At 41.9% G+C, this 15495-nt stretch overlaps 1 protein-coding gene across 1 annotated transcript in view; it reads left to right on the top strand.

Moving 5' to 3' along the window:
• SOHLH2 (spermatogenesis and oogenesis specific basic helix-loop-helix 2) overlaps positions 1-11556 on the top strand; it is a 40787-nt gene extending 29231 nt beyond the window's left edge. The window contains exons 7-11 of the mRNA XM_059996037.1: positions 3132-3279; positions 3476-3567; positions 4553-4674; positions 8819-9075; positions 10523-11556. Of these exons, the coding sequence (XP_059852020.1) occupies positions 3132-3279; positions 3476-3567; positions 4553-4674; positions 8819-9075; positions 10523-10543 (640 nt within the window). The 3' untranslated portion in view covers positions 10544-11556. The remainder of the gene's footprint in view (positions 1-3131; positions 3280-3475; positions 3568-4552; positions 4675-8818; positions 9076-10522) is intronic.
• The last annotated feature ends 3939 nt before the right edge of the window (positions 11557-15495 follow it).

Below are 15495 nucleotides of genomic sequence, written 5' to 3'. Positions count from 1 at the left end.
AAATGAATTCAAATTTTTGTTTAATTTTTAATTAATTCATATTTAAATAGACTCATGTGGCTTATGGCTACTGTACTGAACACTACAGTTCTAGAAAAAAGCCTAGGAGAATGTTTTCGCTAGCTGAGGGCAGGCGGCGGTTCCTTATGACACAGAAAGCAATAACTATAACAGTAAGAGTAGATGAATTAGACTCTTCAAAATTTACAGCTTTTTCTTTCATAAGACACCACTAAGAAAATAAATAGGCAAACTACAGACTGGGAGAAAATATTTGCAAAACAAATATATTGACAAAATACTGATATTAGGATATACAAAGAACTCTTAAAGTTCAATAATAGACCTACAGTCCAATTAAAATGGAGGTAAAGTATTCAGACAGACACTTCACAAAGGAAGGCAATACACAAGCCCAATAAGCAGCAGAAAAAATGCTTAACGTACTTCGTTGTCATGGAAATGCAAATTAAAGCACGAGATACTACCACACATACCTCTGAAAGGCCAATATTTAAAAATTAAAACTGACAGTGTTAAATGCTATCCAAGATGTGGAACAACAGGAATTCTCATACATGGATGGTGGGAGGGTAAATTGGTACTGTTTGGGGGAAAGTTCTGCTAGTTTCTTCTAAATTTGTAAAATAACCCTTCAATTCAATTCCTAGACATTTACCTAAGAGAAATAAAAACATACGTTTACAAAAAGATGTACAGAAGATCTTGCAGTTTTATTCATAATGATAAAAATAAGAAACAGCCAAAGTGCTGATCGATAAGAGAATGGATAAATAAGCTGTGGCGTATTTATACTACGGAATACTGTTCCTCAATAAAAGGGAACAAAGCAGCCCCATGGATAAATCTCAAAAACATTATGCAAGTGAAAGAAACCTTACATAAAAGGACACGTGCTGTGAGATTTGATTTATACGTAATTTAAGGAGAGACAAGAGTAATGTGAGATAGAAAAATATCAGAAATGTGGTTGCTTCTTATGGGGGATGAGACTGACCAAGAAGGAACATAAGGAACTTTCTGGGGTTATGAGAATGTTGATTAGGTAGTTTGTGTCACATAGTTTTGTACGTTTGTCAAAACTCATAGAATAGTACCCTTAAGATTGGTGCATTTTATTTTATGTAACTTTTACCCGAAAATAAAATAATTCGAACTGTAGCTATATGTTTAGGGGTTTAGTGTACTGAAGTCTACAACTTACTTTGAAATGCTTCAGTGCAATAAAATAGGTTGATGTATATGGCCAGTGGGATGATTCATATATGACAAAGCATAGACAGTAAGTGTTCACCATAGACTCTAGGCAGTGGGTATATAAGTGTTCCCCATACAAATTCTTAATTCTTTCAACTTTTAAGAATTAAGAAATCTTAATTCTGTCGATCTTCCTGTATGTTTGAACATTTTCCTAATGAATGTTGGAAAAATGTTTAACGTGATCTTTCATTATAAAAGTGATATATGCCCCACAAAGATATTTGGAAAATGTAGAAAATTAAAGGAAGAAAGAATATTTTCTATAGCCCAACTATCCAGAAATAATGATTACTTGACACTTTTGCTTTGTCTTTTTTTTGCCTTATTTTTTCCTTAATGGCTATGATCATATTTTATATGCTATCCTGTATCTTATACTTGTCTCCTATAGAAATATACTATTTTTTCCCCAGTAAGCTTTTTTTTTTTTTTCTGTACGCGGGCCTCTCACTGTTGTGGTGTCTCCTGCTGCGGAGCACAGGCTCCGGACGCGCAGGTTCAGCGGCGATGGCTCACGGGCCCAGCCGCTCCACGGCATGTGGGATCTTCCCGGACCGGGGCATGAACCCGTGTCCCCTGCATCGGCAGGCGGACTCTCAACCACTGTGCCACCAGGGAAGACCCCCCAATAAGCTTTATAACATATTTCCACTGCCAGGTAATATTCTGCTGAGCTTACTTAAGCATCCACTCATTTTGTGTGTTTAAATTGTTTTTCCTGTTTTACTGATAGACTAATGGATGTCATTTTACAGGAAGTTTGTTCTGTGTTTGAGATCCTTGTAAGTGAAAGTACCATGTGGAAGGGTATATGAAGTTTCAGAGCCCATCATACACATGTCAAATTGTTGACTTTTCCATCCCTTTTACAGAGTGATGCCTGAGACATCTCCACAGAACCCCCAAAGCTCCTCAAAGCCCAATTAAAATACCACCCACTGATCTGGAATATTTGAGTTATTCACTGGCTATGTGACAAAGTGGATTTTTAAAAATCCATTTATTTTTGTCATCTAAGGTTCAGAGAGGTTTAGTAAGTTGCCAGAGGTCCCAGCCAGTAATGGGCAGAGCCACCCTTTGATCCCATACATGTCAAGGCAGTATTCAGCGCAAAACGTGCTTAAGAATGCTTATTAACTGAACACATGGATAACTGAAGGTCACAAAGGCTGGGATCAATTTAGAGTTACATTTCCTATGTACTTCCCTTCAGAACTGTGAAAGACTTAGGTTAGTTTCTTTCTGATATGAGCCTGGATGATGTTCTCATTTGCATATTGGTTTATTTGTTCTGTCCATCTACCTACCTCATGTAAAGGAAGCAGGCTTCTGATTTTCCTTTGGCTCAGAACACAGGTGAAGCCCATGTATTCTAAGTTGCTAATTGTGTATTGTTGGAAATGTGGTCCAGATCAGGGTGACATGAATATCCTGAGGACTCTTTCTTTGCCTTCCAGGCTTCTAGTGTGAATCACAAAAGGATTTATGTGTATTGTGTGTGATCCTCTCCTCTGAGGGATGCGTGCCTGTAGGTTTCCATAGGCAGCAGGGGTATTCTCTGGTGTCCTCAGTGTCTGGGCATCCTGCACACTCACGGGGAAGAGTGAGCTGGGCTGCCATCAGCACAGACACTGTACTCGGCAGCAGTGTGAGCCGTGCCCCAGAAAGCTGTGATTCCAGGGGCTGTGGAGACTGCTGGCTTGTGGGGACATGGCCCTCCTCTAAAACGGAGACTAGAAAGGCAGGGGCCGGTTCCTTTATAAACAAACCCAGAGGAGGGATTGGTTGTCCTTGTGCACAAGGAAGAAAACAGGCTAACCATTCCTTATTTATTACATTTCTCTGCTCAGAGAGCGAATCAAGTATTGCTGTGAGCAGCTGCGTACCCTGTTGCCGTATGTGAAGGAGAGAAAGAATGACACAGCTTCGATTCTCGAGGCAACAGTTGACTACATGAAGTATGTCCGGGAGAAAATCCCTCCAGCCATCATGGGCCAGGTAGTCAACTCTCAAGCCCTTGAAATTTATTCTCGCAGACAGTGCTTTAATGCTACAGTTTTATTTCTTTTATTTTTTATAGTTAGAAGTGTGTGTGTGTGTGTGTGTGTGTGTGTGTGTTTGTGTATATATGAAAAAAATCTATAGCTATAGCTATCTAAGTAGATCTCAATCTCTTTCTCTCTTCATTTCTTAGATTACAGAAGTACTTCAGATCAATAGGAGGTTTTGTAAGAAACGACAAACGCCCATCCAGCTATCCACCCCAGGCACGATTATGGCACAAAGGTATGATCATCTGAATCTTGTGAATCTGAGGTCGCCTTGTTATTTTCCTCTGGTACTAATGCTAGAAATGAGACAGGCACTGAACCCACCCATAATGAGAACTAAATGGTACTGATGAACCTAACTGCAGGGCAGGAATAAAGAGGTAGACATAGAGAATGGACTTGATGACGTGGGCTGGGAGGGCGAAGCTGGGGCTAAGTGAGAGTAGCATCGACTTATATACACTACCGAATGTAAAATAGTTGGCTGGTGGGAAGCAGCCGCATAGCACACGGAGATCAGCTTGGTGCTTTGTGATGACCTAGAGGGGTGGGATAGGGAGGGTGGGAGGGAGGCTCAAGAGGGAGGGGATATAGGGACATGTGTTTGCACATGGCTGATACGCTTTGTTGAGCAACAGAAACTAACACGGTATTGTGAAGCAATTATATTCCAGTAAAGGTCTATTAAAAAAAAAAGAATCAGTAAACTTTTCCCATTGCTGATGTGTATCATGTAATTACAGTGATAAAATATGTAATATTCTCAGGCCCATGATGCTTTCATCATTTGACTCACTCTTTCTTCTTTTGTTGTTTCTTAAAATGGGGCTTTACGAGTAGTGCCTGTGGTGATTGACAATGCAGTCAGGATGCGATAGATTCTAGCATTCCTCTGTCACCAGGGCAGTCCAGCCCCATTTTCAGTTGGGAGTCCTTAAAGACATTTCTAGTATAACAGGTGACGTGCCAGATGGATGCTTCCTTGTTTAAATTGATTAGAATGTGTACACCAAGAAAAACTCTAAAGGAGAAGTAAACCATTCCTCCATATCCTAAAGAACCATCATGAGTCCTCTTCTACAGTTTGTTCTTATATTTAATCCAGAGCATAGGCTCTGTCTGTGCTTTTTAGAAATTGAATGTAAGAAGAGCAGTTCAACTCAGCAATGTTCATATCATCTTCCTTGAGAAATGCCTAAAGAATGTTTTGTTTTTTTAAGAGAAAACAGTGTGTTGACAAGCAGTTATTCACCTGTGAGAGGGATCAGATTCCTGGCTAATAAACGCTTGAACGTGTACTCTGTTCCTGCCTCCGGGGCTCCCTTGGATGAAGCTGTGAGAGGTGAGCTCCGCCCACCGCCCTGTGCAGCCGTAGTGTGCACGGGCGCGCGTGTGTGTCCTGCTCACCCTGGGCCTTCTGTGCAGGCACTGCCGCAACCAGGGGATGGAGCGTAGCTGGAAGATTACACCCTGAGTCCTTTGGTGCTGTCTGCTTGAAAGACACGGCTGGCCACTGGCATTTAAATAATGTTACCCCAGAAAGTGGGCTGAAAATTGACTCTCATTACCAGAAATCTCATCTTAATGATAGATGATGAGCACACTGATGACTATGTGTATTACTGAATAGAATCTAAAGGGAGGGAAGTATTCATATTAATTCAGTGCTAACAGTGTGCAGGCAGACCTCAGAAATACCGTGAGTCCTGTTCTAGACCACTGCAATAAAGCGAATATCGCAATAGGGTCACACGTGTTTCGGTTTCTCAGTGCCTATAAAAGTTATGTTTACACACTATCATAGTCTATTAAGTATGTAATGCATATGTCTCAAATATTAATGTACATGCCTTAATTTTAAAACATGTCATTGCTTTAAAATGCTAGCCATCGTCTGAGCCTCCAGCAAGTAGTAGTTTAACATCAAAGATCACTGATCACCAGCTGGTGCTTTGTGACCGCCTGCAGGGGTGGGATGGGGAGGGTGGGAGGGAGGGAGACGCAAGAGGGAAGAGATATGGGAACATGTGTATACGTGTGGCTGATTCACTTTGTTATAAAGCAGAGACTAACACACCATTGTAAAGCAATTCTACTCCAATAAAGATTAAAAAAAAATTCTAACCATCATCTGACAATGCAAGGTTGCCACAAACCTTCAATTTGTTTAAAAAAAAAAAACAACAACTCTTCAAAACACAATGGAAGTACAATAAAGCAAAGCACAGTAAAATGAGATATGGCTGTATAAAAATATTAAACATATTTTTAATAAGGAACATGGATTCACATCACACCTAAGGAAGGTTGAAGCATACCTTTGAAAATCCTGAAACAACCGAAATAATAAAGCGATTTCCTTACAACCTGAAATCAAAAAAAAAAAAAGATCACTGATCACAGATCACTGTAACAAATATGCTAATAATGAAAAGGTTTAAGATATTGTGGGAATTAGCAACATGTGACACAGAGACATAAAGGGAGCAAATGCTGTTGGAAAAACGGCACCAATAGACTCACTTGATGTAGGGTTGCCACACACCTTCAATTTGTAAAAAAACAGAGTGGCTGCAAAGTGCAATAAAACAAGGTCTGCCTGTACTGAGCATTTAACATATTAATTGATTTACCTCCTTTGTGTCTTTGCTTAATTGTCACCTTCTCAGTGAGTCTTTCTCAACCACCCAATTAAAACCGCACACTCCTTCCCAGCATCACATAATACGTGGGACTCCTTATCCACTCCCTCTGCTGTATTTGTCTTCATAGCACTGTTCTCATTCTAATATTCTTTTCTTGCCTATTTTTTTATTGCCTGTCTTCTGCCACTAGAATATCAACTCCACAAGGACAGGGATTTTTTTTTTTGCCTCTTTTGTTCATTGCTGTATCTCTAGTACCTAGAACAATGACCAGCTCACAGTAGGTGATCAAGAAACATTCATTATATGAATATTCCATTGTGAATATTCAATGTTTACCCACTGGGAGGCATTTTTGTTATTTGTATTATAAAGTCTAGGCATGCCCATGTGCTTGTACAAATAAGAAGATGGAAAAAAAGCAGAGCCAGAGTAAAAGAACACAGCTGCCAGCTTGTGACTTCTCGTACATATTCCCAAAGGTTATTCTTCACTGAGAAGCCAGTAGGTTATGGAGCATGTAACCTGTGTGTTAGGTGCTGATGACCAGAGGCCCTACCATCTCCTCCCCCTGCCTGAGTCTGAGGTCACCTTTCTACTGGTTTCCTCAAAGGGATTCCACTGCCTCATGTCAGCACCTCCCTGTGCTGGGAATGCCCTTTCCCACGCTCTGCCTGGCTCACCCCCAGTCATCGCTTAGTTTCAGCTTAAATGTTTCTGCCTCAAAGATGGGGACACGAGGACAGACATGGTGCAGTTCTTGTTCTTAGGGAGCTCGCAAATGAGCAGCAGACAGGGTCATAAAGCAAAATATGATTCGTGTGTTATTTTAAGTGCTGTCGTCGAGGTACCATGCACATTATGGGGACATTGTGGAAACAACGGGAACAAACGAGGTTACGGGGGATGGTGTCTAAAGTCAAAAGAGAAAGGGTCTCCAAATAGGACATTGCCCTCGTTCATGTAATCAACCTCAGGGTATTTATTCGTCAATTTAGACTTTTTTCCTGACTTAGGGGAGAGGGAAGGAGAATAGAAAAAAAAGTAGCCATGAGCCATGGTTAATCTACTTAAAGTAGCTATGGCTGAGTGTCACAAAGAATGATTCAGTCAGCCCAGATTAAATCAGATAGGGGTCAGGCCACAGGTGTATGCCTGTCAGTGTTACTTCTTATACACACAGTACTTACTTCTGCATTTTCACTATTCATATCCTGCAGAAACTCTGAAACACTCTTGTGATGGTAGTGAGTTCAGGCCTTTCTGTGTTGCAGGATCTCTTGGTTTTGCATCACCTAAAATGACTGTTCTTGGGAAGAAACAAATCCACTAGGACCATAGGCTTATGTCAGGTTCAGACTGGACAAGACCTTGAAGGTCACTGAGTCAAAACCCCTACTTCGATTTTATTTATATACATTTTTCCATTTGAAAAGCAGTATTAGTCCTTTACTAAAACCCAGCTAAGATAATAACTGTATTCATTTTTAAATGTATTCCCTTCAAGTCTTTTTCTACACCACAGTCTTTTTCTATACTACAGTCGTAATCATATTGGATCTCCAATTCTGTCTCTGGCTTTTTTACTTAACATTGTGTCCTGTACCCTTGAATTTTGTATTATGCAGCCCTCAGCACCATTGTAATGGTTTTAGTAGTTTATCAAACGATTTATAGAATAGTTTTCTTAGTTGGCCTCCTGTCGCTACATTTAGTGTTTGCAGTTTTGTGGGGAGAGTGATTTTATGCATAATATGATAGTAAATATTTCCCTGTAGATTTTTCTGTATTTTGGACTTTTTCCTTGGCCTGGATACCTGGAAGTGAGTGACGAGTGAGTTAGGGAACGTGAGCACATGCACAGCTGGTCACGCATGTTGCCAAATGGTTTCTGAAAGAGGACTGGCACAGTTGAAATCAGTTAATAAGTCTTTCAGATTTCACTTTCACCACCTAGGCCGGTAAATTGAAGGCTGGAGAAGTTAAATGGCCACCTGAAGTCCCCTGGTTTCTGTGCTAAATCTGACCTGTAACCCAGAAGTGCTGATATCGGTCAACATTAGACTTCCTTAGGCTGCCTTTACTTGTCCTTTTTCACAAGTCTCTGTACACTTTTGCCGAAATGATTTTTCACAAATATTCCAGATACATTTGTATTTAAAGTAGACATAAAGCTATGTTCCTTTGCCTTTATTCCTGTCAGTATCCAGAAGAAAATAAATAGGTGTTCAGGGAAGTCACTGGCGGTCCAGTGGTTTGGACTCCGTGCTTCCACTGCAGGGGGCATGAGCTTGATCCCTGGTCAGGGAGATCCCTCAAGCCGCACAGCGCGGCCAGAAAGTTTAAAAACAAAACAAGGTATTCCCGATATTGAGATTACATTGTTAACATTCATTATATATTAAAAAATTTTTTCTGCCTTCTAGTTACTGCACAGAATACAGCTATATAACAATATAACCCACTTCACTCATAGAAAATCAGTGAGTGAGTTGTGGCTGGATGGAGTTCTTCTTTCCAGCATTCTCCCATGCTTCATAGGGATGATCACAGTTTTTACGATGGCGAGACATGCGCACGCACACACAGTGGCATAGAGGTATGATGCGTCTCCAAAATCTGTCTTTTAGTGACATGTGAACACTAATTTATAGTGTGTGTATCGCTCTAAATGCCACTACCAGAAAGTTCACTTTGTTTTTACATCAGCATTTGAGTATAGCAGTAGTCTTAAGTTTGGACCATGAGGAAACGAAATAGAGGGCAATGTATTGCAAATATAGTAGTTCAGGGTTACTGATTTGCATCTACTGATGGATACTTGCTTTGTTTTTATTAAAGGTCAGTCGAGCTCTGCGTCAGAGAACACTGTTGGCGCCGTGTGTAAAACCCGAATCCCCAGCACAGCTCACTCTCTTAATTCCTTCCGTGCCGTCAGATACTATTCTAAAGTCGTCCCTTCCTATGATGCCGCTGCCGTAACAAATCAGAACATTTCGGTACATTTTCCAACAGCTGTGCCCAAAGTCTCGAAGTTTCTTCCTCAGCACTGCAATTCTGTGTTGGGCCAGGCGTGCACAGCACACCCCAACTGTCTGGTAAGTCTTCTGGGGTCTGTGGGTCAGGCTGGGCTCTTTCATCCCAGCCAGCAGGAGCCCCTGGCCTGCGTTTTGTTGTTCATGCTCTGGTTAGAAACCTCATCGCCTGGCACCGGGGGAGTCAGCCCAGGCTCTGGCTCCCCGTGCCGCCCCGCTGCTCTCTCCGTATCCAGAGTTGGTGAATCTAGACGTGGCTCCGCTGCTATGACTGGAAGTGACCAGGTGGAACCTAATCTCCTCTAGAGCCCCGCCTCGCTCCCCCCGCCCGACCCCGCTTTCTACAGTGCCACCTGCCATTCCACCAGCCGCACCCTCCACTGGCACCGTGGCTCGCTGCTGATTTCTCTCTTAGGCCGGCACCAGTCACACACCCTATGACAGCCTGTTCTTGTGACACCAACCAGGCCGATTTCAGATCCCAGGTGTCCTCATAGCACAGATACTTATTGAGCACCCACTGTGTTCTAGCATTGTGCTAACCACCGGAAATGTAGTATCTAAAGATAGACCACAATCCCTGCCGTCATGAAGCCTGAGTCTCACAGGGAAGCGGGCATAGAAGCAGACAGTCATGATGCGCATTGGCGCGCACGGGAGGAGACCCTCGTGTCTATAGGGTAATACGGGTGTGGGCAAGGATTGGGACTGCTTACCCCTGGAGGAAGTACTGTGTGAGCTGAGATCCAAAGAGTAAGAATTAGCCCAGTGGAGAGGTTAGGAGTTGGGAGTGAGGAAGGCAAAAGCATTCCAGGCGGATGGATCAGCATGGATTAGGAGTTGGGAGTGAGGAAGGGAAAAGCATTCCACCATGGATCAGTGGTATCTTCATTTTTGGGAAGAATTGTCCAATTCTAGAGGAAGACCTGAACTTGACTGGCCTGCTTAAAATGGACTCTGATAGCCTTAATATAATTATTGATACTTTTGCATATTAATAATAGTTACCATGTTTTGAGCACTCAATAGGTAATGTGCCAGATACCCTACGTACTTAATGTGGGTGATCTAATGAATCTTCGACACAGTCATTGAGGTAGGGACCATTATTTCCATATGACATTTATAAAGTGGGAATAATAGTGACTTTCCCAAAAAACATTTATGAGAAAAATGTTTGAAAGAGCATTAGAAAGAAATTTTAAAATATGAAGTATCTACAGATATAATACTGTTACTAATGGTCATTAGTATACCAGCATATTATTTTTTTAATTGTGACCTACCCTTACTGTATGTAGTTTTTTCGGAGAATTGTTACAACAATGTATAATTACTTTTAGTAATTATGAATAATACCTATTTTAAAACCTGTAGTGTATTCACCGGAGGAGTTCATGGTTTTACAAATTATTTCCTATTGCTTGAGGACATAGAAAATGTATTTGTGACATTATGAGTAAGAACAGGCCAGGATTCAATTAATGTGTTTTTTTTTTCACCTTTGCAGCAACAGTTTTGGGCGTATTAATAGCACATGTTTGAAATTCACACTCTAGACCACCTACTGGGTGCCGTTTGACAATACAAGAAGAATGGAACAAAGAATGATCTTGAAAGCTACACCCGGAGACCTACTATCAAAAGGGTTTGCATTGTATGGCTTCTGATAAATGTGCTAAAAGCTTCTGCAGTCAGAAAGACAGGCAGCAAAAGTGCTAGCCATAGGTTTTTACTTACCTTCACACATACTTGGATCTCCCCCAACCCAGGTGCTACAAGAACAAACGGCCTAGGTGACCTAGACTCTTTTTTTTTTTTTTTTTTTCTCAAAAAATATTCCACAATTTATGCGAAAGGTACATGATAAAGAAGATCCACGTAGACTGGGTACAGTGCATTGGTGTCACTAAGTACAGATGTTGCAACTTGATTCTTACTTTTAGTATCACTGTGAATTACTGTCACTTATTTCTAGGTGGTATCGTTTCCAGACTTGACATTTGAGAGAGCTTCCTTGGCTATTCACTATTCAAACTCAGATACCATAGTTTGAGAGAGGTGTTTACCTCCTCACTTGACTACTAATGAATAAACTGACATGTTTGTTTTTGCATTTCACCATCCCTTGAGTGAAATGATAGCTAATAGGTAAATTTTTCTTTCTGGCTCTTTAGTTACAGACTAGCAGGCCTTTCTTTGTTTTTCATCTCCTTCTTCCTATGGGTATCAGAAAAGATTGCTGAAAATAAGGGGAGAAAAATGTTTGTTTTATATTTCACTAAAATGTTCTTATGCATAGTATAAGTATTATTGTTAAAGAAAATATTCAGTTCTGACCCTCAAAACGGTAACCCATTTTTGTTCTGTTTAATAAATATGTGTTCCCTCTTTTAGTAGTACTGTGTAGGGACTTTCATTTTACAAGATTTTTGAGGATTTGGAAAATTACTTTCGGCATAGCCAAATTTTCATGTTAAATTGTATAACTTTTCTTTGAGGATGGCATGGTAATGGAATTTGTAGATGTTTGACAAACTTGATAAAGGAACTAGAAGTTTCCAACTAAGATTCTATGCTTATTATTATAAATGTGTGCTCGACTCTTGCCTTTGGGGGTAGTAATGGCTTTGACATTGTAGGAGAACCTGTTGAGGTATTTTGAGTATTTTGGGATGACTTCATATGTTCACAGCTGGTCTTAATTTCTACTGGGACTTTTTCTTTGCATCAGCGTTTTCCTAAATTCACACGTGGACCATGAGACACAGCCTGTGGCTGGGAATTCTACCTAGAGAGGTGACCCACAGATCCTGTCTACCTGCTGTTATCAATCCCCTTTTTCCTTTCAACATGAAGAGGAGACTACCAGATCAGTCTTTTTTTTCAACGCTGGTTCCCATGATCCTGAACTACATGCAAATGTCCAAATTCATTTTTAATACCAGAATTTTAGTATTAATAAATTATGCTCTTCCAGGTCAGTTCAGCTCTCAGCCGGGGAGGAAAGGTTAGTTGGGCCTCAGCCTGTAAAGAAGAACACACTTTTCCTTTGTAAAATCAGGTTGACCGGTCATGAGACAGTTGCAGTGTCGTTTTCACAATGAAAAGGTGCCAAGAGTTTGTCTAGAAAAGTTGGCAGCTTGCGGTTTTCACATTGGTGGTTCTAGCAGCCCCTGTCCCTATCCAAACAGGGAGTAGGGGCAGAAGCAAATATTTATTGAGCCCTTTCTGTGGCTTAGGCAAATTATGAGACATATCCTCGAGGGAGAGGAACTTGGCCTTACTTGTTTCCAGACCCTCATTGTCAGCCATCTTGCTGGCTGGCTGGCTGGGTGTACACGTGCTTGGATGGGTACCTGGGGGAATGAGGACCCAAGAGGAAGGAGGCGTCTGAACATGGGTGATGATTATGAGAAGGGAAAGGGGGGGGACGTGGTCAAGCCCTTAGGGACCCGTTTGAGGTCAAGAGGGAAGGAAGAGTGGAAGTAGATATTTGGCCATCCATCACTGTAGTTTTTATTGAGAGTGTATCACTACTCTGTTTACACTTATTTCCTACCCCTCACCATACTTTTCTAATATATGAGTTGTATGGTCTCCCAGCATAGCAGAAATGGCAGTCATTGGTAGTGTTTGTAAACAAACTGTTGTGTGTTCAGTGGAGAACATGCAAATGTTGAACACCTCAAAAATCATTCAGTTATTTATTAATTTGTTCAGTAACTATTTGGCAGGCATTGTCTTAAATGCTGGGAAAACAGCTATATATATGACATCGTCTTTTTAACTTTTTTTGTCTAGGAGCTTAAAGTTTACTGGGAGAGACAGGTAGGCTGGAACTGCAGTAGAGTTTGGTGAGTGCTATGCGGGGGGAGAAATATGAAGTACTAAAAAGCAACACCCACACCATTCTGGGGATTCATGGGAGGTTTTAGGGGTAGTGACGTCTGCGCTATCCTCATTTCTGAAACTGGTAGTAACAGTACCTGCCTCTTAAGGTGGTTGTGAAGATTAAATGAGATAATACATGTGAAAGCTCTTAGAACAGTGTCTGGCGCACTGTATAGGTGTCATCGCCCCCACAATTATAACAATGATTAAGCTGAGATTTTAAGGACCAGTAGGCATAAACTAAGCCAAGAGGTGGAGATTTGGGGACTGGTTAGGGAGATAAGTTTTCAGGCAGAACTGTATTTGCAAAGGAACGACGGAAAGGACAGCATAACACGTTTGGAGAAGTGAAGGTAATTCCACGTGGCTGTGCAGAGAGTTCAGGTGTGGGGTGGAGGAGGGATGGAGCAGGGAGATAGGCGGGAGCAGAGAGAGAGAGGCAAGGGCCACATGACACTGCCCTCTTGGAACTTTAAACAGTTCTTTTGTTGCTGTCATGGTATTGACATCATCAGATATGCATTTTTAGGGTGAGCACTCTGGCTTTGGTGAGTTAAAGGCAGAATGAATCGAAGGGGGCTTAAAGCACCTCGGGGGAAGGAGTGGCTGTTCCAGTAATTCAGACAAGAGATGGCCCGAAATACGTCATTGGCTGTGGGGATGAAGAGAAGAGGCAAATCTGGTCGATATTGAGGGGGCAGAATTAGCAAGAGTAGGTAGATGATCCAATACAGGGGTGGTGAATAAGGGCAAAGTAGTAAGGATAACAGCCAGGTTTCTGGCTTCGGTTGCTGGACAGATCATATTGACGTTCACTGGGGGAGCACAAGGAAAAGAGCATTTGGAGGGATGGCGCTGGATGATGACAGTTTCACCTGGGAACGTGCTGCATTGGGTGCGTGGGGGGTAGCCTAGTGGAAGCAGCTAGAACACACGCAGATCTGTGCAGCACAGGTGGGGGCTCTGGGTGAGAGATGATGCAGTTTAGGGCATCGTCAGCCAGGGGTGGGGGAATGTTGAAGTGGGTGATTCAGTCATTAAATGATGGGATGATCCACAAGGGCCTTCTGACCCTGCAATTCTATTATCATTCATCATAAGAAGTCACTGGGTCAGGCCCCCAATGTCACATGACACTGCAAGTTACCAGAGATTTGAGACACGTGGGTAGAGCCCTCTAAGGCAGAGGGTACAACTTGCCCATGGCAGCTGTGTTTGTTTACTGTTGTTTTTTTTTTTAATTTATTTTTCCTTCCAGTTTTATTGAGGTATAGTTGACATACAGCACTGTATAGGTTTAAGGTGTGCAGCATCATGACTTGACTTACGTACGTCATGGAACGATGACCACAGGAAATTTAGTGAATGCTCATCAACTCATATAGATACAAAATCAAAGAAAACATATTCTTCCCTGTGATGACAACTCTTAGGATTTGCTCTTTTAACAACTTTCCTATATAACGTACAGCAGGGTTAGTTGTATGAATCACGCTGTGCATCATATCCCTAGTAGTACACTTATAACCGGAAGCTTGTGCTTTTGGAAACCACCTTCATCCAATTCCCCCTCTCCCCAACCCTTGTGAGAAATTAAATTTCTCCGAATTTCTAGCTTCTGAAAAATTCAAAACATCAGCAATACTGGCTCTATTTCTACTTAGGCAAAATAGCAACACATTGCTCAGGTAAGTAGTACCCAGCCCTACGTATGGGGTGTCAGGTTCCCACCCAGCTTGCCTCCTTCATTGAAATGACTTTGCCTGGTCCCTATAGGTATTCCAGTTTGTCCCCTACAAAGAGAATCGCTTGGGGGATGGAGAGTGGCAGCACGTTAAAATGCACACTCCCAGGCCATGCCCCACAGGGTCAGATGGGTAGGTTTGGCTGAGCTGGCACCTGGGGATCCACATTTTAACAAACACTGCCCAAGGTGTGGCAGGCATCTGATTATCCTACTTAAAAACCCCCAGTGCACGTAAATGGATGCAGATTTCCAGAGGAGACACGAAAACAGAATAGATGCAAACTAAAACCGTATGTCATTGACTTCCAGACCTGAAGCCCTTGTAGATTTATGAAAACCATGCATTTGGGAGCTCCTGTCTCAGAGATTGTGATTCTGTAATTCTAGGATGGGGCTCAGTAACCTGCAGAGAGTGATTCCGATGTGCAGCCAGGTTTTGGAGCCACCGTTAGATTCGTAACATGCTAATCACGTGTGTGTTGAGAGCAGATGTCAGGAGATGAAGCAGGGGGAGCATATCCTCCCAAATCTCCGCAGGTCACAGGAGAGGATCATTGCTGCCCCGCTGGGTGATGGAGAAAGGTTTTGCTGAGGAGGTGAGTTTCAGAAACTGCTTTGGTAAGTTAGATGATTGGGTAAAAACACTGCACACCCAGAGTATAGCTGTGGGGAAATTCAAAGGTGGGAAAGGACCCAGGGAGTTTTCAGCAGGAATAACTGAAAAGAGTGAAAACCGTGAAAATGAGGTCTGTCTCACTCACTTTCTTTTGTCTAGATGGCAGTAAAAACGTGTATGAAGGGAGTTGCTTTCTCACGTTTATTAAATTTTCATGTTTGTAGAA

Source organism: Delphinus delphis, chromosome 18, assembly GCF_949987515.2.
Source record: "Delphinus delphis chromosome 18, mDelDel1.2, whole genome shotgun sequence".
NCBI classification, from domain to species: domain Eukaryota; kingdom Metazoa; phylum Chordata; class Mammalia; order Artiodactyla; family Delphinidae; genus Delphinus; species Delphinus delphis.
The sequence above is the reverse complement of the archived record's forward strand: the minus strand, read 5'-3'. Positions and strand labels throughout refer to the sequence as shown.